Source organism: Phoxinus phoxinus (genome assembly GCF_949152265.1).
Source record: "Phoxinus phoxinus genome assembly, chromosome: 14".
NCBI classification, from domain to species: domain Eukaryota; kingdom Metazoa; phylum Chordata; class Actinopteri; order Cypriniformes; family Leuciscidae; genus Phoxinus; species Phoxinus phoxinus.
In genome coordinates this window covers 5,621,728-5,645,368 of record NC_136889.1, presented here as the reverse complement: position 1 = coordinate 5,645,368, position 23,641 = coordinate 5,621,728, and the positions used below count along the sequence as shown (strand labels likewise).

At 37.7% G+C, this 23,641-nt stretch overlaps 1 protein-coding gene and 1 long non-coding RNA gene across 2 annotated transcripts; one reads left to right on the top strand and one right to left on the bottom strand.

Annotated features, from left to right (window-relative positions):
* Window positions 1–305: 305 nt before the first annotated feature.
* On the bottom strand, window positions 306–1,733 carry LOC307010444. The gene is made up of 4 exons (XR_013800195.1): window positions 1,565–1,733; window positions 1,327–1,384; window positions 958–1,066; window positions 306–614 (listed from the first exon to the last, which is right to left on the bottom strand). It is a non-coding gene; the product is annotated as an uncharacterized lncRNA (long non-coding RNA).
* Window positions 1,734–12,991: 11,258 nt separating this feature from the next.
* Window positions 12,992–19,135, top strand: dact2 (dishevelled-binding antagonist of beta-catenin 2). The gene is made up of 4 exons (XM_079635739.1): window positions 12,992–13,394; window positions 15,704–15,836; window positions 16,397–16,681; window positions 16,843–19,135. Exons 1-4 carry the CDS (start codon window positions 13,137–13,139, stop codon window positions 18,687–18,689), a joined length of 2,523 nt encoding a protein of 840 aa, XP_079491865.1. The 5' UTR covers window positions 12,992–13,136; the 3' UTR covers window positions 18,690–19,135.
* Window positions 19,136–23,641: the final 4,506 nt, after the last annotated feature.

Below are 23,641 nucleotides of genomic sequence, written 5' to 3'. Positions count from 1 at the left end.
TTGTTTACACCAGAACCTATGCACAGAACAGAGATTGTAGGTAGGACGGCTAATATAAATGGTACTAGTTTGCACTTATCCGGGATGTTTAAACCGATGTAAAAAAATACATTTACGCAAGCTCGCGCGAACTCATCCGGGAGACCACTTCCGGAGCTTTACGGCGCTTACGCAGACTACGTAAACAGATCGCCTGGACGTGGTTGTGTAAAAGAGATAAAAACGAAATAAATACTGTTCGTTTTATCACACAAACCGCTTGTTTCGTGTCTTAGGCCATCAATGTGCACTTACGATGTGGAATTTTTTAATTTGGACTTTTCTCTGCATGCTTTTGGAGACAGTACCTATATACCTGCATTATATGACTGACAGACAAGAACGGTTTGACCTAAAAATATCAAAATTGAAACTACTGCGGAGACAAAGACACCTACATCTTGGATGCACTTCAGGTAAGCTAAAACACACCAAAATGTAATTTCAAAGTGAACTATCCCTTTAAACTTTACATGGATTTTCGGTTGTTCATACAGGAACTTCAGCAGTCTTGGAGGAATGTGTAGACGTTTGGTTTCCTTCATCTCAGCCTTTTCGACCTTCATTCAGGATTTCTGCACAGGAAAGTTGCATATGAAGAAAAAAATATATATGTTTTTAGCTACACACGAAATTAAATGAAGGAAATTGAACTACAAAGTATCATGCAAACCAGGTTGAGGTTGAAAAATAATCATACAGTATTTTACGTTCGTTAAATTATCAACTGCCATCCCTAATTCTTTCAAATTCAAACACTGTATTAAATGCTAAGACTTCTGTTTCCAGTGGACTCTAATTGCATGTTATGTTAGCTTGTCTGCTCAACTATACCTTATATGTTTCATTATTTTCAATTATAAACAGTAACACAACAACATGCTCTATAAATAATTTAATTAAAAATGTGTTGCTTACCTTTATGAACTCCAGGATAAGTGCCATTTTGTAGCTCACTGCCTCAATAGGGTAGGAGATGTGGTCAATAATAACTTATTGAATGACAGCAATCCTGAAAGCCCATCACCTTAAACAAATAAGATATTACAAAATGAAAAACATTACACGACCACTTCAGAAAACCGCTCCAAAAACAGTTGTTTAAAACTTCCTTATAAAATGCTTTTCTACTGACCTATAAGCGTAAAAATATTTGAAGGGGCTATTCAGCAACCAACTTTTTCTATAAACATTTTTCCTCAGACTTTAAATTTAAATGTGTTTTGCCAATATTGAGTACTCATAATGATTAATAATAATAAAATACTAATAAAACAAAATACAAACCCATAAGGAGCATGCAGGGTGGTGCTTGGGATGCACAGTAACTTACATCAGGAAAGTCCTGTCAATAGATAAGAAAACAACAGAAACTATGAAACAAACTATAATAAAGTATAATAGCAGTCATGTTAAATGTAAATTATTCTTTCAAGGTCATTATTAGGGGTTTAAAGTCATATGTGTCGTACAAAAACAAGACAATAAAAAGTCTAACGTAAACATAACATTAACGTAACGTTACCTCATTTGGAAGAAAACGTGGTGTTTTCCTTTATCCAGCTCTACTGCATCTTCACACACAGTATTCACGTTGTATCTTCATGCCTTTTAAATCAAGTCTTAAATGGCCTTTCCTTTTCTCGACGATTTTATCTGGTAGCTTTTGTTTGAAGCCATTAAACTGCTCCAAAAACACGAGTAACGTTAACTTACTGCACTTCATCCTGGTTAACGGGTGCGCTCGGCACGAAATAAATCGCATCACCGACCAAATAAAAGCCAATAAACCAGTTACAACGAGGACACTATAACACATACAACCAGGGGAACTTCCACGAGTGTGAAATAAATATTTCAATGTGTGACGATAAGCATAAAATGATAAACGCGACGGCTCCGACATTCATTTGCCTAACAAGCCGGGTGGCAACCAAAATAACATTACGTAAACAGCTTATTTGACTCTTAGCTAAATATAATTTTCGTTTTTTACCACAGAAGTGTCAGAATAACTTCCACACATCCGAAATCCGACTTTATAAAGCAACTTTGGCCGCGGTCATCTGCGTGTGTAATGGCGCTTGCGTCTCAAACTTTTCGCGCCGATCAGGTTCTAGTTCCCACAATGCAACGCGTAATTCAAAATACGGGTAAAAGTCCTGTAAAAGACAAATACGGAAAATTCCTTCAAATTAATATGGTACATTGTACCGTATTTTTACGGAATTTTTTTTACAGTGTAGACTGTCATTAGATTGTTAGGGTTCGGGTAAGTAGAAAAATTTGAAATGAAGTTGCAAAGTAACAAATAGTCAGCAGAATGTCTGGGAGCATCACAATAAAGTGATAGTATATTAAGCAGACAGTCTGACTGCTAGTTGACATGTAGTTGCAAAGTTATAGTTTGAATGTCTAAAGTGAATTATCAGAATAAAGCATTACTATACATCTCTTGCAAATCTTGTTTTCCTCCATATTCTTGCAATGCCCAATTTAATTTAAAATGAATGGATTGACAGCGTTCTCAGATGCATGCACACATTATGCTCCTTTACTCAAAGGTTTACTTTACATTAGAGTTGTTGTAAATCAGGTCTATCAGTCCACCTCTCCTGTCTGTGTTATTGGAGATGGCAGCAAGTCAAACTTTCCTGAGCAGTGTGGTCACTTTTGGGATACTCCATCATTTAAAAACAGATTAACATTAATTCGCTGACTGTTTTACGATGGCAACGTGTTGGCCCGACACTTTACACGTTCTTAAAGCACTCGAGCTCTCTCCGCACCTGGAGAAAGAGTGCTTCTCTTTTAGCAGAGAACCTGTATCTGAACACAAGTCACTGGAGGTTGGTCTGGAGAACTTGACCTTGACGTTTTTATACTCACCCTTAAAACATAATCTTCCCGAGCAAAATGAAGTCTTTCAGGTAAAAGCCTTCAGTCCACTGCATGCAGACATCTATCCTCTTGAGTTATACGACAGTCCCATGAAACGAACGAGTGTGAGAACAGATGAGTAAACCTATAAATAATAAGTAAATAAATATATAAATTAAAAGATGAGCGTCACAGCGTCTGTGGAACTGTATGTTTCTTGAGCAGCAAATCAGCATATTGCAATGATTTCTGAAGGATCATGTGACACTGAAGACTGGAGTAATGATGCTGAAAACTCAGCTTTACCGTCACAGGAATAATTTATATTACAAAAACAGTTATTTTAAATTGCAATAATATTTCAATATTACTGTATTTTTGATTAAATAAATGCAGCTTTGCTGAGCATAAGACCTCTTTAAGTCAAGTCAAAAGTCACCTTTATTTATATAGCGCTTTTACCATACAGATTGATAACAGGAAAGTAATGCAACAAAGTTTGTTTCAGCAGATCTAGAAGAAAATAGTGTCATAGTCCAGCTTAAGTATGTTCAGTGATGGTTCATTTCTGTTGTAAAAAAGTTATTAATTTAGTTCATTTATCTATACAGCCGCTCTGGAGGAAACAGTGATGTCATTGTCCAGTTCAGTTCAGTTCTCATATATGCAGGCAGATCAATAATATTATTGAATATGAATTGTCCCCAACTAAGCAAGCCAAAGTGGCAAGGAACCAAAACTCCATCAAGTGACAGAATGTAAAAAAAAAAAAAACCTTGGGAGAAACCAGGCTCAGTCATCAAACTCAAACTCAGGCCAGTTCTTACATATGAATTAACTACATGTACTATAAAGTTACGGTTAGGGTTACTTACTTGTAATTATGCATAATTTACTGTTATAAGTACATGTAGTAACATGTAACTACGCCACCTTAAAATAAAGTGTTACCTTTAATGATACCACACATCATTGGTTCTCATGTCATGTGACCACATGAGATGCTGCAAGATTGACTATACAAAAGTGCACATGAGATTGTGATGCTATGGAAGTGTTAATGCTATAGCTTGATGTAAAGAAGAGCCTGGAATATTTCATATGGTTTCAGAGGACTTGGAACATGTCACATGCACTATATTTGTGATGCTTTTATGATGTTTTTTGTGTAGCTTGATTGCCTTGGTCACTTTCATATGGAAAAGAGCAGACATTCTGTCTAAATCTCCTTTTGTCTTCCAGAAAGAAAGTCATGCGGGTTTGGAACAACATGAGGGTGATTAAATGATGACAGACTTTTCATCTACTCTAGCAATGTAGATACGGTGTACAGTATATACTGTAATAGTATAAAAGCTCCCACATGCCCTCTTAAAAGATAAACAAAGGGGAAATAACGTATTAGTAGCGACTAGCTGAGATACATGTTCGGACATGCTCCTCCACACACAGAAACACACGGTTTATACATTAACAATCTGCGTTGCACATTATGTTGATGCCCTTGGCTTGTGTAGACATCTCATTGACATATCAGAGATGCTTGGCTTTGTTCATGCTCAGATGTGGTTTAGAACAAAGAGGATTCTGGGTAATGCCGGGCTTAACCACAGGAACGGATGGACAGGTTTACTTTATGGGATGCCTTCCTTTTCACTGCATGACACTTACAGCACTAATAAAATCAGACAAATCGCCTCCACATGAGAGTAACATAACATAAGAGTGAATCAATACTTCTCGTCTCTGTGGGAATGATTGCGGTGGAAAAGGGCGTCCGTTAAGGGTTTGCCCTTTTTAATATTAAAGCCCAGTATTTGGACACTTAAAGGAAATTGACTTTCTTAATAAAAAGAAAAATGTGACTCCGCCTCTGAACGACTTCTCAAACCCTCTCAAACATCAGATTAAGGAGGTTGCAGTCCTGACATTAAAACCCTGAAGTCTAATGCTATGAAGTGGTTCCCTCTGGATTTTCCAACAGGTTTTTATAATGAGGTTTTTCAATTTATGAGGAAAATACGGTCTGTGGTAAACATAACTTGACAATACTTGGACGTTCTCGAGGGAACCGGTGGCAAATTAGTCTTCCAGGTTTTGACGTCATCCCTGCACCACTCCATTGGCAAAAATTGGAATAATGTGCACAATAAAATCAGGAATGCATTTTTCATGTTGACTATCAAACCATTATGTATAATTATTAGTGGATATACTCTACCATTTAAAAGTTTGTGGAATTGTTTTGTCTTGAATGCTCAACAAGGTTGCATTTAAAATAAATGGTCAAAAATAAGTGTAAACAGTATTATTAGAATTTAAAATAAGTGTTTTCTATTTTAAAATGTAATTTATTCTCGTGATGCAAAGCCGAATTTTCAGCATCATTAGTCTTCAGTGTCACATGATCCTTCAGAAATTATTTGAATATGCTGATTTCTCATTATTTTGAATGTTGGAAATTTTTTTTTTGTAAAAATGTAAAAGTATTTATAGTCAGTTTTGATCAATTTTTTTTTGCTAAAAATGTGATAGATGGTTTTATATTTTCATACATTTTCAAGTGTGACATGCATTTAATACATATAAGTACACTGAAAGAAAGATGTGCTATAGTGTGTAAAGAAGTGATTTTCTGTGGGAAAGTGTTTGTGTGAGTCTCTCAGAGGTGCTGAAGGGATTCAGGAGTGTTTTTAGGTAAAGAGAAAATGTTCTTTGATGTCTGAAATCCCATATCTGTGGTTTTTTAGTGAATAAAGCTCAGAGACTCAATCAGACAACCAGCATGGGAAACCCCTCATGACAGGACACACACACACACACACACACACACACACACACACACACACACACACACACACACACACACACACACACACACACACACACACACACACACACACACACACACACACACACACACACACGCGCGCGCACACGCACACACACACACAAATAACTATACTTATTTATACAAATTCTTCCTTTCTTTCTTTCTTTCTTTCTTTCTTTCTTTCTTTCTTTCTTTCTTTCTTTCTTTCTTTCTTTCTTTCTTTCTTTCTTTCTTTCTTTCTTTCTTTCTTTCTTTAATACATGACAAATAATTAAGAAATCCCCATAGGAATTCCCAAACACACATAAGATCTCAATGTTTCTCCAAGGTATTTCTTCTAGAGATTAAATGGAACTCTTTCCCCAGTGTTTGTCTGATTGTTTGTTTGTTTGTTTGTTTGTTTGTCTGATTGTTTGTTTGTTTGTTTTGTTTAAGTTGCCTGCCAGCGTCAGCATTTTTGACCATTTCTACAAAACTTTCATGGCCCCCGAGAATATTTTGTTTTATGATTATCTGAACATTGTACAATATATCAAAAGGGCCACTGTAAAATGCTTTTACACAACAGCAAACAACAACAAACATTTTGACCACAAAGCTGAGAAAATATATTTTTTTGTTAAAGACTTTTGGTATGGGATTCAGATGATCAAAACATAGCAATCAATATTAGATGATCAAAACACAGATTGAGTAGATCGAGTTCATCAAAGCTTCAGTCCTATCCCTCTTCCTGAGATTTCGGTAATGTTAGGACGTCTTCACTGTTTTAAGGTAGGGGTTTTATTACGCATCTTATATAATCTCCGGTTCCAAAAACAATCGGAGTAGAAGCAGAAACAGGCAATAGCGAAATAAGATTGCTTACGCACATGTAAGCTAACATGATCATCAGACATTAACATTTATATCAACATTAGGCAGAGATCTCAATATAATCTCAAATATTTCTCATTAAATTCTTCCAAGACCAAGACCTGAGCTGCTATACATTAAAGGGATAGTTCACCCAAAAATGTAAATTCTGTCATCATTTACTCGTTCCAAACCTGTATTAATTTTTTTCTTCTGCTGAACACAAAAGAACATATTTTGAAGAACATGGGTAACCAAACAGTTGATGGGCCCAATTGACCGTTCGCATAGACCCGCCCCCCTTAGTTACTGTCGCTATGTCCGACAAGCTACGTCACTCTCACGCCACCATGTTCTCACGCAGTGAAAATCATCGCGGAGCAGAGAGGACACTGACAACACACTGACAGACCAGGTTACTTTTCGGTTACTTTTAATATTAACATTAAAAAAAGTCTCACCTTTCAAATTTGGTCATTTTTTAAAAGAAATGTAAACAATAAATACCGTTTTGTGGCTCTTTAATGTGTCTGACAGATCACTGTAGAGCATCAGTTAAAGCTGCTCGTGAACCGATCATCTCTTCCTTCTAGTTCATTTATAGCATCAAATAAACATGAATGAAAATAAGAAGGAATGTTGTTTTAACCGCGGAAAGGCGTCAGTACACTCCGCTTCTCAAGTTCAAATCCTCCCATGTTAATCTACTAACTCTCCTGACTGCTTTGTCGGACAAAATGGCGGATGGCGAAGTATGATTGGTCAGATCACCTGTCAATCAAGCTCCCTGCGAATGGTCAATGTACTTCCATAGAACGGGGGAAACAAATACTATGGAAGTCAAAGGGGCCCATGAACTGTTCGGTTAAATACATTCTTCAAAATATCTTAATTATGAAGCAGCAATAAAGTTTTGCTCTTGGGTTACAGTAAATGTATATTTTCAAAAGAACAATCCACACTATACACCCAAACAAAACTTCTTGTACACAGTATACACACCCAAGAAAATACCTTGTGCGTGATATCAGATGCTGGTGGCTTGAAGGCTGTGAGGCTTGCCAACGTGTTTGTTTTCTTGTGTTCATCACTCACTGTCTCAGCTTCACATATGACAACAGATTTCTGTTTACCTTTCACTCCCCCCGCTGCAGTTCCTGTTGTTTGTGACCTGTCCTTTATTGCCTCACAAATACAGGTACACCTTATCACCAAACGCTCCTTTCTTCCGCACTCTCACATTTTCCGAGTGGCATCTCTGTCTGTTGCTATGGTTGTGTTTGGAGGCCTTTGTGTCTCATTTGGATGGTTGCATTTATGAAGCTGCATGAGAGAGAATGAGAGATAAACAATGAAAAAAAATATGACATGGAAAAATTTAGAAACATATTGAAGATAAAAGCATTGCATTAAGGAGTAGAGATGAAAACAGAACTGTTATCAAGATCTGTTACTTAAAAGAACATTCACTCCTATGGCAAGCCATTTTAGCTTAAAATGTTGCCAGCGTTACTTGTCGTGATTGCATTTTTACTAGTAATAATTTAATTAGGGAACTCTACAATTCAAAACAATTATGATTAGAGAGCTCTCTAGTTCAATTATTAGCAGTGTTGGGGGAAATGCATTACAAGTAACTTGAGTTACGTAATCAGATTACTTTTTCAAGTAACTAGTAAAGTATCGCATTACTTTTAAAATTTACAACAAAATATCTGAGTTACTTTTTCAAACAAGTAACGCAAGTTACTTTGTTTTCCCATTTATTGACTGACAGCTCTCCTGTCCTCATGTTGAGACAAATTAATGTGTGTGTGTGTGTGTGTGTGAACATGATGTTTATTGTAGTTCTAGACTAAATGTGAGCATTGACTCATCTCACTTGAACAAAAAAATATTCAATATTCCTCAAAATGAATAAAATCAGTGAAATGCAGAATCAGAATACTATGCAAACCTCCAATAACTAAATATGTTAAATAAAACATAATTTTTTAAGTATTTGATCTCACTTTATTGACCAATGTACTTGCTTCTGACCTTCGATGATTCAGTTAAATAAGCAAAAATGACTATAGATATATATAAAGGTTTGCTTTCCTCTACTGTACACATTTCCTTCAGCCTGAGGATTATTATTTCACTTTTGGTGTGAAAGGGTCTTTACATTTGCCCAAAAATATAACTTTTGTATTATAAAAAAACAAGCCCAGCCCAGGTGGGAAAAAAAGTAAAGCAAAAGTAACGTAACGCATTACTTTTCTAAAAAAGTAACTAAGTAAAGCAAATAGTTACTTTTTAAGGGAGTAACGCAATATTGTAATGCATTACTTTTAAAAGTAACTTTACCCAACACTGATTATTAGTGACAACTCCCATTAGTATGTAAGCTTGTTTCTGCCACAGAAGGTAATTACGACTTTTTATCTCACAATTCTGACTTCTTTTCTCTCGTAATTGCGAGTTATAAAGTCATAAAGTAATTGTGCTTTATGAAGTCAGAATTGCGAGATATAAACTCGCAATTCAGAGAAAAAAGTCAGTCTTTATAACTCACAATTCTGAGAAAATAAGTCTGTGATATAACTCGCAATTTCAAGAATAAAAGTCACTTGTAAAAATTGTTTTAAAACAATCTTCCATACATTAGAGAGCTCCACAATTTTACTAGTTATATGTCTCCATTGACTTACATTCATTTTTAAGAGCTCTACAATTGATTTTTTTTTACTAGTAAGAATTCCAATTAGAGAGCTCTCTAATCCAATTCTTACTAGTAAAAATGTAATTGCAGAGCTCTCTAATAGAATTTTTACTAGTAAAAAACATTAAAGATATGTATAATTGCAGAGCTCTGTTATTGAATTAGAAAGCTCTGCAATTACATTCTTACTAGAAACAACTGAACTAGAGAGATCTCTAAATGGAATTTTACTAGTAAAAATTGACACTGCAAACATTTTAAGCTAAAACGGCTTGCCATACACTTTTGATTAAAGGCTTAAACACGCAGCAAAAATGTTCTTTATCAGTATTTTTGTCTTGTTTTTAAGTACAAATATGAGCATTCTTATTAACTTGAGATTACAATTATGTGAGTTGCCTTGAATCTTGAATTTATGCCTAAAAGAAGAAAAAACATCTGCCAGTAAACTTTAATTCAAAGGGAAAACTAGATTATTTTTCTTACTCCATTTGCAGATATTTTTTCTTGTTTTCAGCAACTTAATTCTGATCATAAATAGAATCTCAAGTAATATCTTCATTTAAGAATGTTTACATTTGGACTGGAAAACGAGACAAAAATACTGAGGAAGAACATTTTTTTTTTATGGTATTTATAGCAAAGCAGCTCACTGGGTTTTGCAACAGAGCTTGTGTGTTTGTTTGTTTATTTGACATTACATCAGAATGTAGCTATTTATTTATTTGTACACCCTCACTGGCATGCATAGAGGCCGAGGAGGACACTGATGGATCAAAACCATCATGACATCACTATATGGAAGTGCTTTGAACGGGATAAGGGCACAGGGACATCCAGAGAGGACAATGTTAGCATTATTATGTCCACTGGACCTGTATCTACTGCATTCAAGATTCAAGGCAAGACAAGATAAGCATCACTTTCCTCTTACGCGCTGGTTTACAGTCCGAGACCTCCGACTCACGCTGATCAAAGCAGACGTTTGAGACACTCACAGCACTGCAGCATAACATTTCCCCTCAGCCAACATCACGCATACGAGAGAAGTATTTTAGTAAACATCCTTATCGAAAACTTACAGATCATGTATAGTTCAAAGTCTTGGCCAGCGATTTCATATTTGCAACAATTATTTTGTTTTGATTTTGGTTGAATTATTTAAAGGTAGGGTAGGCAATTTTTTAGATATTCAGTATTCAAAGTGGTCTAAATATTAAAACATGTACATATATCTTCTGTGGAAGTCTCAGGACCAAAAAATGTTCGTCCAATCATTGCATGTGGTCTGAATGCAATGATACGATACGATGTCTTATCTGTCTGTGTCAATATGCATTTCTACATCTCTGCGCACCCTGCTCGCACAGACATCACACGTCATCAGCGCGTTCGAGGCTATGCAGAGTTGCACACAGACAGTCACCGAGAGCCATAAACAAACAGCAGCCGCATTCCACAGTTCCTCCTGAACCAAAACAACAAGCTTATGCTGAGTTCACGCCATGTCGTGACCGTAATTACAGATTTATGTGTTCAACATTATCAGTGTCTTTATAGCCTCTGCTCTAAAGGGAGGGTGGGATCTTATGCTTTCAAAGCTAGCTTGCTATTGCTATAGCTTCTCCGAAATTGCCTACCCTACCTTTAACATGACATTCTGAGATTTCACTCTGTGTAAGAGAGTAAATTTCATGAAACCTGTCAATAACGCGTCCTCATCATATTTTACTCCAAAATGAAAAGAAAGTCTCATTCTTATTACTGTAATGCTATATACATATTATATATATATATATATATATATTTTTTTTTACAAAATCATTGTACAATAGTACTGTATAATAGCAGTTTAAAAATCCTATATCTAATGAAATTCACCATTGAGAATCATAACAATTATTATAAAATTAATTAATATATAGTATAATATATATAATATATATATAAATATATAGAAAATGTTACTTATAAAACAAGAAAATTGAAACAATATCAATAGGGTGACGTGTGACCATGTTTTAGTGAGATTCACACAGGGGTCAAATACAGCACTTAATGCTTGTGTTATAGCGCCACCTGCTGGTAACATCGTCGCATCTCTTATTTGTAACAGGACAGTGTCTCCCTGTGGGAAGTTTATGTAAAACACAATAGCAGGTATAATAGAGTCATTGTCTCACATAAGATTCTGTTTGACTTCGGCAATATCACTGTATGGACGAATCTCACAAAGACATCTCTAGGTCATGTTATGTTCTGATTTTGTGGTAAATTTTGACCCGGACAGGATTTGTGCGATTCATTTGTTTAGATGGTTGACTCAAAAACCTAATCAAACCATCTCATATTTTAAAACATTGATAAAACATTGTATTTAGGCTAATCTTGATCAGATTTAGCATTCTCTGGCTTACTCATAAAGGTCTGTTTGTTGTATTTATTTTTGTATCTCTGCCTGTATCTCACTTCCTCTCCCACATCTTGTGGCTGTCAGAGGTAAAAGCTGTAGGGGAAAGACAGTGTGGTACAGTCTGACTTTACCTCACAGCGCCGCTGCCAGCGATGAGGGCTCGAACCCTGATGCTATCTTGCCCTGTTCTCATCAACACACGTTTCCTGTGTAGGCCTACATCACAAAAAATGCACATGGATTTCAGATACTCTCAACATAACTCTGCTTGATGCACAGCATGGTCAACATTAAAAATAAATAAAATTTCTTTCTTTTTTACCTTGAGCTTTTGTAAAGGAATTATGCAAACCGATGCACCATATTATGCCTAAATGTCCAAAACCTCGATAACTGCATGCCAATAATGGGTATTTTATGTTGATCATTTTGAGGTTTTCTATAAGTCAGTCATTGTACGCAAGAGGGCGCTAGTGGCTAATTTTTTGTGTAGCCTATATGAATTACATGGATAAAAGTACAAAACACATAATAAAAGGTATACAGTTTAATGCGGATTAAAAATATAACTATTTATATGTTTTAAATTGGTGTTTGATAAAAAAAAATCAGCCCTTGTGTATTCATATTTTTTTCTAAGACACAGAGCATTACTTTCTTAAAGGTATAGTTCACCCAAAAATGAAAATTCTTTCTTCTGTGGAACACAAAAGAAGATATTTTGATGAATGTTGGTAGCCGAACAGTTGATGGGCCCCATAGACTTCCATATAGGCCTATGGAAGAAAAAAATACTATAGAAGTCAATGGCTATTAGCTGTTTGTTTACCGACATTCTTCGAAATATATTCTCTGTGTTTGTTTGTTTGTTTGTTTGTGCGCGTGTGTGCGTGCGTCTGTGTGTGTGTGTTCAGCAGAAGAGAGAAATGCATAGCCTACTTGTTTAGATTCAGAACAACTCGAGGGTGAGTAAATGATGACAGAATTTTTATTTTTGGGGGAACTATCCCTTTAAAAGAAATATATTTTACAAATCCTACAGACAGAGCGATGTATCTCATGAATAGCCTATTAATTTGTTCACTTTTTAATTTTTTCTTGATTAACTGCTTCGAGAATTTGATCACGTAACCTCGTTAAGAATAATATTCCAGACATTTCCCAAAGAAGGATTGGCAAATTCACTGACCAGCGTCCGCCAAACAGCCAGCGAGGGGCGGGGTTTTCCATGGTCAGGGCGAAAGTGGGCGGGGTTACTTTGTACACCGCCCCGTACAGGTACTGTATACACAGTCACATGCGCTTCGTAGAACACAATAGTTGTTTCACACTGGGACGCACATTGGACTCAGTCACATAGCGGATCTCATTATTTCTCTCGCCTCTCTGGATATGTCTAAACAGCACGTCTGATGATGTTGGGGAGAAAAGCACCTGGATCAGGTGTGCTGAGCGCAGCTGCGGGAATGGACCGGGGAAGGACAGGAGAGAGGCTGCACGCAGCGCTGGCCGGACTGCAGGAACTGCATCTCCTCCGGGACAAACAGAGTGCCATGGTGCACTGGGCTCTGACCCAGAACAGAGAAGAGTCCGATTCATCAAAACACGAGAACGTGAGCACAGAAGAGCTGAGACTGGAGGCAACACTTACTCTGCTAAAACAACAGCTGGTAAGACATCTTTTTAAAGACAAGGTGCCAATCATTTTGATGAAAGCATGTGGTTAATTTTTTATCACAATTGTATACAGTGGGTAACTATGGAGTAAAACAAAAAAATTGTGGGCAACAAAAATGTATAAATGCATTTTTTTTTTTTTACTTTTCATTTAATAGTGATAATAAAAAAACAACACTAAAATTGGGCTTTGTTTTTTCCAACTGGCAACTGTGACAATTGACATGTTTACATACAAGTTAAAGCAATCTTATTAATACAAAAATAATCAATAATCGACCATTTATATATAATATGCATCATACATTATCTATATTATGCTTTAACAGCTTAGCTTACTTTTATAGAGCTTTGACAAAGATATCATCTTAGAGAAGCAAACTGGATTAAACAGATATTCTTGTCTAGTCCATTGTAGTCATAGGACTATTTACACCAGCCAAGTAAAAAAATGTCCACGACATCAAGACAGTCTGCACTTTCATTTATAGCTGACAAAATCATGTAAAATACATTAACTGCTCATGGAAAACTCTTCAGACATACATTTTAATTACAAATGTGTGAACATATCTGATGTGATCGTTTGAATGAATATAGATAGATCTACCAGATTTTTTCTGTGATTTAGTCAGTTCTTTTACATTATTTTGCTAATTTTCCAGCAGCAAATGAGAATCTTTGTATAACCTACATTCCTGTGTGCTCTTACTGTAGGGGGGATTCATTGGTGTATTTTGTGCATGGTTTGGCAGTGCGCTTGATGACTGAATCCAGTGCTGAATCACAAGCTCAGCTGGGGGTCATAGTGAGGGGTCATAAATCAAGGGCTCTGAGGGGGGCCAGTCCGTTTCTGATGATTAACCCAATTTAATGAGAATGGCAACCGAGGAACTGTGGCTCGGTCGGCGACACAGATTTGACCCCACAGCCGATGCATGTTTGAACCTTTTGGACTTTTGTTGAACCCTTCTAATACTCGATAGTCAAAGTGAGTCTGGTCTTTAGACATCTAAGAGACTGGCAGTAGGGCTCTTACACAATTTAAATTAATTACAAAATTATTTCCCCCCGCCCAAAGCACAGGGAATTTGCACAGTTGATATCATCTGCAATAAGTGCTCCGCCAATGTGGATGTATGTGTGCACTAAGATTCTGATATTCTGTTTGTAAACCCCCTTTCTAAAATGAACAGAAAACTAAACAAAATAGCACTTTATTTTGATTTCCAGGAAAATATATATTTTTATTTTATATATTTAATATTTTTAAGTCATGGAAACATAGTGAATTACATTGTTCTAGTTATTCTCTGCTCTGAATTATTTCATCAGCTAGAAATGGCTCATTGTGAACTCTCTAAAAAGAAATTCATTAGTCAAATGTCGAGGAACCCTGAGAAAACATCTGGCGGATCTAACTTCATATTTATCCAAATGTCAGTTCCCAGATGGAACAAACCCCCTTAAGTTAAGAAAACCCTTACATTTAGGGTGTTATCACTAAGGATTTTCTGAATTTAAGTGGTTTGTTGCAACCGGTTGCGTTATCCACACAACTATAGTTTACGGTTATACCCTCAGATAAAATTGGATTAGTGTTCCTCATTGTTCTCTTTCACTAACTGGCAAGTACAAAGACGATAGATTAAAGTATGCGTTGTCAGAGTTTGGCAAAGGTGTGACCCTTTACTTTGCAAAGATGGTTTACAGTCAACCATTATAGATGTTCTGTATTTGGCATGTAATTTCCTCTTGGACCCATACATTTGGGTTACACAATAGTTTGTGCTCCTCTGCAGGAGAGATTTTAGTAATCTTACAGCACTTCCCCCAGGCTACCCTTTATCCTTGCCTAGTTAATAGTCAACCACTCTCCTTTTTTATTTGCTTCCTCCTTCTGTTTTTTTCCTCCTCTTGTCTACATCGTATAACAGCAGGAGTCATATCAGCCATTAAATGTCTGGGAGCATCTAGTTTTCAATGTTCTTCTGTGGTTAGTTTGGAATGAGAATGAATAGTAGCTTAACAAAGAACACTTTAGTTAGTTCTTTTGGGCATGGCTTAAAATTTAATACACTTCACTGTTCTCGAACTTTCAGCTTAGTATTTGTTACATGAAAAACTGTTGAATTTATATACAACTCTGCTCACGTGGTTCATAAATGTGCTAAAATCGCACGATGTAGCAGATATCTTGTATTTAATATTGAATTAAAACTGATGTATTTGCAGTTAAAGCAGTTGTGTTGCATGCTAACATGTTGAGACTGATATATGTGAATGTGTGTTTTACCTGCAGACACGTCTACGCAGACAGGATGTAGGATTGAAGACTCATCTCCAGCAGCTAGACCACCAGATCAATGAGCTGAAACTGGATGTGTGTAAAGCATCCACTGAACACCTAGAGAGTGACAGCAGACCCAGTTCAGGTGACTAAACATACCCATTCACTTTACATATCACATACTTCCTTTTTCATTTGAAGGTGAAGAGTGTCATTTCTCTTCCATTTATGACATCAAACAGTAATCTGTTTGTTTAAATGGTCTAAATGAGCTGGACATAACAAGCTTCCCCTTTAAAGACGTAACATTTACACCAGCTTCCAACATTTCATTTCAGACCTAAATTTACATGTATTAATTTAGCAGACGCTTTTATCCAAAGCGACTTACAAATGAGAACAATAGAAGCAGTTAAACTAACAATAGCACAACAATATGCAAGTGCAATAACCCTTCCCAGTTTAATCTAATGTAGTACGTGTATTTTATTATTATTATTTTCTAGATATAGAATAGAAGATAAAGTGTTAGTATTAATGGATCAAGTATTGCCAAAAAAGATGCGTCTTCAGCTGTTTCTTGAAAATGGCCATGGACTGTATGGCCAATCAGACTTTCGGAATGGCCAAAATGATGTAAATGACAACATCAAGCATTTTTTGGTACTCGGCATTGCATCTAATAGTGCTAATTTCTACTTCCAGGGTTCTATGAGCTCAGTGATGGTGGTTCAGGCTCACTGTCCAACTCCTGCACCTCTGTTTACAGCGAGAGTCTCTCCTCTTCTCAAACCAGTCTGCTTCCACTTCTCTCCAACTCATATGTGCCACATGGCCGTAATGTTTCTAGACAGACTGGTGTTTCCCGACGTTGTTCTGCTGATGAGAGCACTGGCCAGTCTGATGCACCACGTTCAGGAGTGAAGCTCGGTAGCAGTTGTATACGAACAGCAACCGCTCGAGCAGCAAGGCAAAGACCTGTTTCCACAGGTGAGCATGAAAATGTGTTCTTAGGGTAAAGTTTGTGTAAAGTACTATAGCATGTACTATCAGAATACATTGTTTCTTATTGTAGTCACTATAGTCATAACCAGCTTAACTTCTGAAATGTAAAGTATCTTGATGCAATTTTTCTTGGGCTCTTCTTTCAGGGGACCTTGATCGAATGATCGCACCTGGTTTTGGCTCCTTCAAATCCAATGATGTGAAGAGCTCTAAACCCTGTGCTAGCCTCCAAAACCCCTCAGTAGACCCCAAATATCAGAGTAACCTGGTGTCTAGCAATGGGACAGAAGTGTACTGTTACCCCAGTCCACTGCATGCTGTGGCCTTACAAAGCCCCATCTTCAGTTGCACCGGTGAACAGGGAAGTGCCTTAGCACTTGATGGAATGCCTGAAGGGACTCTTGAAGAGGAAACCCAAAACCCAATCGAAGGGTTCACAAACTCCAGGTCTGCTGGATACATTAACAAGATACTACAGCGAAGCTCCAGTAAGATAAACCTGTTAAACGGCACAAGAAGAAATGATACTGTTAGCAGTACACAGGAGCAAAGGCCTAGATCCCAGGAAATGACCTATGGACTGCTCAATGTTCCTCAACTGCTGGGATCCCTTCAACACATAACAATGCCCTTAGAAAATGCACCGGAGACTGGAAAAACATCTTCAGCACTAAACAGCAATCAGCAACAGAGGAACGCACCTGGTTTGGAGCCCAATTTCAAAGCAATTGTTGTCCAGACGTCGTGCCATGGCACACACTCAGCACCTTCCACGGATCTCCAAAATAATTACTTTCCCATAAGGAATGCTACAGGCAAGACTGGTACCGAGTCTGACAATGGACATTCAGAAAAGGGGAGTGGACATTTTCCCAAGGAGTCATCTATGGTCCCAAAGCTAGTAGAGAGGAGATCAAGTTTTACCTTCAGAAGAGAGGACGGTAGAGCTTCTTTTGATGATAAGGGTGGTACACCTCCATCAGAGTTTGTCCATGCACAGTTTGTTCCTGCAGGGTCTCAGAGGGTGAAAGTGCGTCAGGCAGACAAGAAAACGAAATCTGTAAAACTGAGAAAGAAGAGCTCAGAAAAATCTTCAAAGAAACAGCAGCAAAAACACTTGTCTCGAGAGTTCTGCACCAAACCCCGAGCTGACTTAAAGCAGTCCAGCACATGCAAAGGGAAAGGGACAAATCTGGAAGAGTCCCAGATAAATTCTTGCTCAGATTGCAGTTGTAATGGACATTTCAACTCACACCACACCCCAAACAACCCTCACCATCAACAGAGTCAAACCTCCAAGTCCACAAAGTCCCGTAAAGCCCCTGAACCTGTGCACCTTCCTCTGGATCAAGCCAAAAAGAAACAGAGTTCTCGGAAATGGCCTTCCGCTTCTGAGATCCCGTTGCCCCAAACTCTCCACACCCAGAGATCCAAAGAAGTCTTGAACTCTCGAAAGGTGTCCATGGTAAGGAGTGTTAGTGCCAGACCTCGCTCAGGTCATTGGGGCTGTCCTCCACGGGCCCTTCCTCACTCGCTCTCCACCTCCTCTTACTTCAGTTACTTAGAATCTAGATATCCCGCAGCGCCAATCTCCAGCCGCTATCCTCCTCGTTGTGAGTCAGAGTTCTCTGAGTATTCTGCCGAGTGTGCGTCGCTCTTTCACTCTACTATCGCAGCAAGCAGTGATGGAGAGATGAGCAACTACACCACAAACCGTTTTGGGGACAGCGAGTCCAGCCAGGGCTCTCAGACGGCCTCAGACTCGGACAGCAGTCTCTCGCTGGATGAGGAGGATCTGTTGGAGGAAGAAGAGGAAGATGAAGGGGGTTTAGTGTGGGCTCAGGCTGCGATGGGGACCACGGCAGCGGGGTTTTCTCTTGAGCAACAACCTCGCTCAGAACCGGCGGCCTGCCGCATCAAAGCTTCCAGAGCACTGAAGAAGAAGATCCGCCGCTTTCAGCCAGCGTCACTCAAGGTTATGACTTTGGTGTAGCTTCACTAAGGTTTCAGGTGGATTTGGTCAAGTAAACCTTTAGCTGAAATTTGGGACTCACTTGGAGCCCATTTTTTTCCAATCTTAAAACTGGTCATGGTTCATTTGCACCTGTAATCCAAACAACATGTAACTCGTAAGAGTATTTGGAGGCTTCAAATCCAATAATGTCACATGTTGTAATTTCCACAACTGATCACTGAGCTCCAGCTAACTTAAACCCAAAACACTATCACAATTATCACAAGACTTGAGTGATTCAGTCATATTTTTTTTGCTGAAAAAATTGGGCTTCTTGACAACACTAACATCCTCTGTTGATATGTATAGGAACTGTACACTGTAAATAAGGTCTTTGAATATCTTGTAATCAAATGTAAAAACTGCTTTTGGTACAAAACTGTACTTTATATAATTCAATAAAAATCTGTTGCTTTTTCCACGTTAATTTCAGCTATGCATATATTTTTTTTAATGGATTTTCCCGTTACTTTCTTATCCATATGGTCTATGTTAAAATTTAGCACAAGTAAAACATAGGAACATAACTTTCAGTATTAAGTGGTCATACCAGATAAGCATTCAAGAGTCCATTGTCCCACCTCAAAGTGTGCTTGTATCTGTGCAAGCTTTTTATCCATGCAAGATCAGAATACACCAGCCATGAGTTCTATTGCTTTCAATTAATCTCTAATTGCTATGGCTTTAACTGAAAAAGGTGAGAGCTTTGAGGCGGCAAGTCTGTTAAGGAGGTGAAAAAATAGTTAAAGCAACAATCAATGAAAGATGAGCATTAAAACCAAGAGAAGAATAGATGTCAGACATCAAAGAGTAGACAAAATCTCTAAATCTCATTCTTTTACTCTGTCTTAGAATCTCTATTAAAATTCCTGTAGTGTCACAGAGGTTGGAATGGGGTTTTTGGTTTCTGAATAGACTCAACACAGGTGAAGACCAGATGGTCCTCGGGCCCCTGGATACATTTTATCTTTGCTAGTCTGGGTTGAAAGGAGCTTAACTCTCTTAACAGACTAGAATGTCATCAACTTTTACTTACAATTTACTACACTGCTTGGTCTTATCACCATGACAATGCACACACACACACCCCTTCAACACAATTGACCATGTATTTTAAGACTGTTTCTGGCTGTGGGAAGGGGATTTATATAAGAAGCATAATTTACAGTGCCTGTCAAGCAGGCACTGCATTGAAATTCCTCTTTATTCCAATTATTGCAATCTGCAGTCTTTGTTGCATTTATTTGCAAACTAAATTGTCTCCATTGTCTCTATATGTTCCTTTTTGCATATATTTTAACCATACACAGCCCCCGTAATGCAGGTTAATGTGTAATGTTTAATTTCTTGTGGACAGGACAGCCAGCAGAAAAAAGTTTGTTAACAGATCAACTTTATTCAAGTTCAACTATTAACTTGCCTTAAAATGCAACACTTATGGCACAATATATTGACACATTAATGATAGTTCTTGCAAAAAAAAGAAGAAGTAATTTCTTCTAAGTGCATAGCATCATAAAACCCTAAAATCATGTGTAATAATCGTGATTGTGTCAGACAGAGTTGCATCTGTGTCTGAGAACATCAAGCAAATCACGAGATTATAGAGAGCATAGGTCACTCTGTTTTTCTTTGGCGCTGGGTCAAGGCCAGCAAGCCTGACCCTGTGTTTGCATTCACCTTCACCAGCTGTCTAGCTGGATCATCTCACACTTCCTGATGCCTAGTCAACAGGTTCAACATAGAGGTCATGACCACACACTCCTAAACCTTTCTTTCCCAGCTGGGTCTCAAGCCTTGACCTTCCTTTGCTTTTAGTTGACTAAATTAATGGCATTGAAATGGCTGCATTCACCCCTTGTTTTAAATCACTGCATGATTTGTTAAAACATTTTACACAAGTAAAACTGTCAAATAGATTCAGAGATGTTATAATCAGTGGCCCAAAAAGTATTTAGCTTGTCCAAACTTTTGGGGCCATTGTATGTGACAAACCCTAATTCACTGCTTTCTTCTATGTTTGCGTGTTGTAAAATTAAGCATATTCGTTTTTTTAATATATTATTTAAAAATATTATGTTTGCAAGTTGTCTATCTGGGAAAGTTTGAATAAATCATGCCATGATAACACACCTTGACCCAGTTCTCAAATACAAATTCGAGAACAGCTACTATTCCTGCATGACTTTTTCATTGCGCTGTTCACCTTTAACATGCCCATTTATTCACATAAGATCTTATGAAGCAGTCCTTTTCAACACAAAAGCATGGATAAACAGCTTTGAAATCTTGTTGTTTCAGAATATGTGTACATGCATGACCTTACACCAATTATGTTTAATTACTTGAGAATTATTGTAAAGGTCATGTTAACGCCTTAAACATTGTTCTTTTATCAGATAAAAGTTAAACGGTCTAAGCAAAACCTGATTGACACACCTAGACTTTTGTGTACTACTGAAATTTCGCTCTGCATACGAGCATTTTGACATCAAAACTGGAGCGAAATGAACCTCAAATTCAGCTTGCTTCTGACATATAAAACAATCAATAAAAGAAGGCTTCATGTAGTAAACTTGGATGAATATCAATAAAAACCAAACATATGACCACTCTAATGTTAATGAGTATAACCTGGGGATTTCACACTCTTCTATAGCGTAAAATGAACTCAGAGGATGGAAGAGAAGGGGAGGAGAAACAGAAAGGATCAATACACATAAGCAAGATGCTTGGTTTGCGAGAGAGAGAGAAGCCAGAGTAAAGACAGGTGTATGGCATGAGCAACAAACCTAAAGGAAGTTAGACATGCAGGACAAAAGATGAAGAAACAGACAGACGGCTGGAGTAGTTGTGAATTTTGGTTATCCACAGGAGGCATATTACTCTGAAGGGTTACTGCTGTTATTAGGGATCTCATTATGGCTCAAGTCTTCCATACACAGTCAACACCCACTGGGACTCCAGCCTCCTCTGACCTGGACAGCCTTTGAAAGATTTATCCACATGGATGACTCGGTGGTTTCAACATGAAAAATTATTCCTTAGAGGTGATTTTGATACAAGAGTTGGATATTTAACTTAAACAACTGTCATAGTATTATAATAGTGTATATAGTAAAAGCATTAGTATGGTATTATATCGTATATAAACCAAAACAACACGTAACACAAATCTGTTTCCTGTAGAACTGTACCACTGGACTATTTGGCATCACTATTTGCTGATACTACTGTGTTGTGTTTAGTTTCAAAGTGTGCTTCTAACTGCTCTTTGTCAATGTCACATCTCTAATGCAATGTTAAAGTGACAGACAAGTGAAACAGGGTTTTTAATGGGGGATGAGAGATAGAGAGAAACCACAAAGGAACAGTGGCCATCCAACAGACGGGTGATAATTAAAGCCAGGATGGAGGGAGGGAGAAAAGCAGAGAGGATAGTGGGGGATGCAAGGGTCTCTGCTTTCTTTTAGTGATGAGGTAATCCTCAGTCCAAACACACGGCTGCCCACTGTCATCTGTGTCACAATTCACTGAGCTGTCCCCCTGTTCAACAGATGTCCCCCTCTAGCAATGCTACAAGTCTCCCTCCATTCACTCGGCCTGTAATTTGGTGCATGCACAGAGCATGAAACTTGCTCATTGTTGTTTTGCAGCAAAGCTTAACAAGAAGACATTTTCATACAGTTCTGAAAACCTTTTCATACGTAGATGCATTTCCAGGAATAGGGGTCTGAAATAAGGTTTGTATTGAATGTGTAGACAATGAGAACGCTTTAGGGGACCTCTCTGAAAACCAACACGCATACACATGCTAAACCTGCCAGAGTTTACGTTTTAAACCTAATAATTTTGCCATGGATGCAAGATCTTGTGAATAAAACTGATTGCATTTCCTCAAATAATATTACATTCCCGTACATCTCCAGTCAAAAAGTTTGGACACACCTTTATGCATTCGAAAGTCTACATTATATCCTCTCATGCATTCCCTGGGATTCAAACCTAAGACTGTTAGCATTTCTAGCACCATGTCCATTTTTCACATACAATAATAGTGAAAAATCAGCTTTGCCATTACAGAAAATAGATTCAAAACAATAATTTTGTGTATTTTTAAACACACATATATACAGTATATGCAGCTTTGGTGAGTAAAAGAGACTTATTTCCCAAAAATTTAAAACATTACTGACCCGATAAATTTGAATGGCAGTGTGTATAGTGATCAAAAATCGTAAAAAAAAAAAAAAAGATCATGAAATATAAATTCAGTCAAGTGTGTTCAAGCTTTTGACTGGCAGTGTTTATGGCCGCAAAGTATGTAATCACTGTAGAAAGCTGACCACAGAGTGCTCATTTCCTTATACTACACAGACGCACATACACACTTCTAATAGCCAGACCTGCTCATCAGGCTGGTGTCCTGACTCCATTCACATTCATGAGTTCAGGGGTTCCTGTCCCTGCCTGCATCCATTCATATGTACAGTAACCAGAAGGACAAAGGGTACGGCCGCCCCTCCCCCCCGACTGTGTGTTTGTGTGTGGGATTGTGTGATAGAGAATGGGGGCTGAGGTTAGGGAGATACAAGACACAAGGAAGGACATTGTGAAAATTGTTTTACTAAAAAAAGTAAGTATGTGGTCTGTGTTTGTGTATGAAGAGCAATGCTGGTTGGCATCCTTCTGTCTTCGAGAGACAATGGTTTAATTTGCACCCATCTGCGTGTTGTTCTCTCAGGCTCTTATAGGAATGTTGCAGGTACAAGTTAAGCTCTATGGACAGCATTTGATCAATTTAAATAAAAAAATCAAGGCTATATTTATGTACCATGGAAGTAAACAGGGACCAGCATTCCAGTGGGTTCAAAAGGAGAAATGTGAAGTTTATTTGTTTGAGCTGCAACGTTGTCTAAATCTCCTTATTG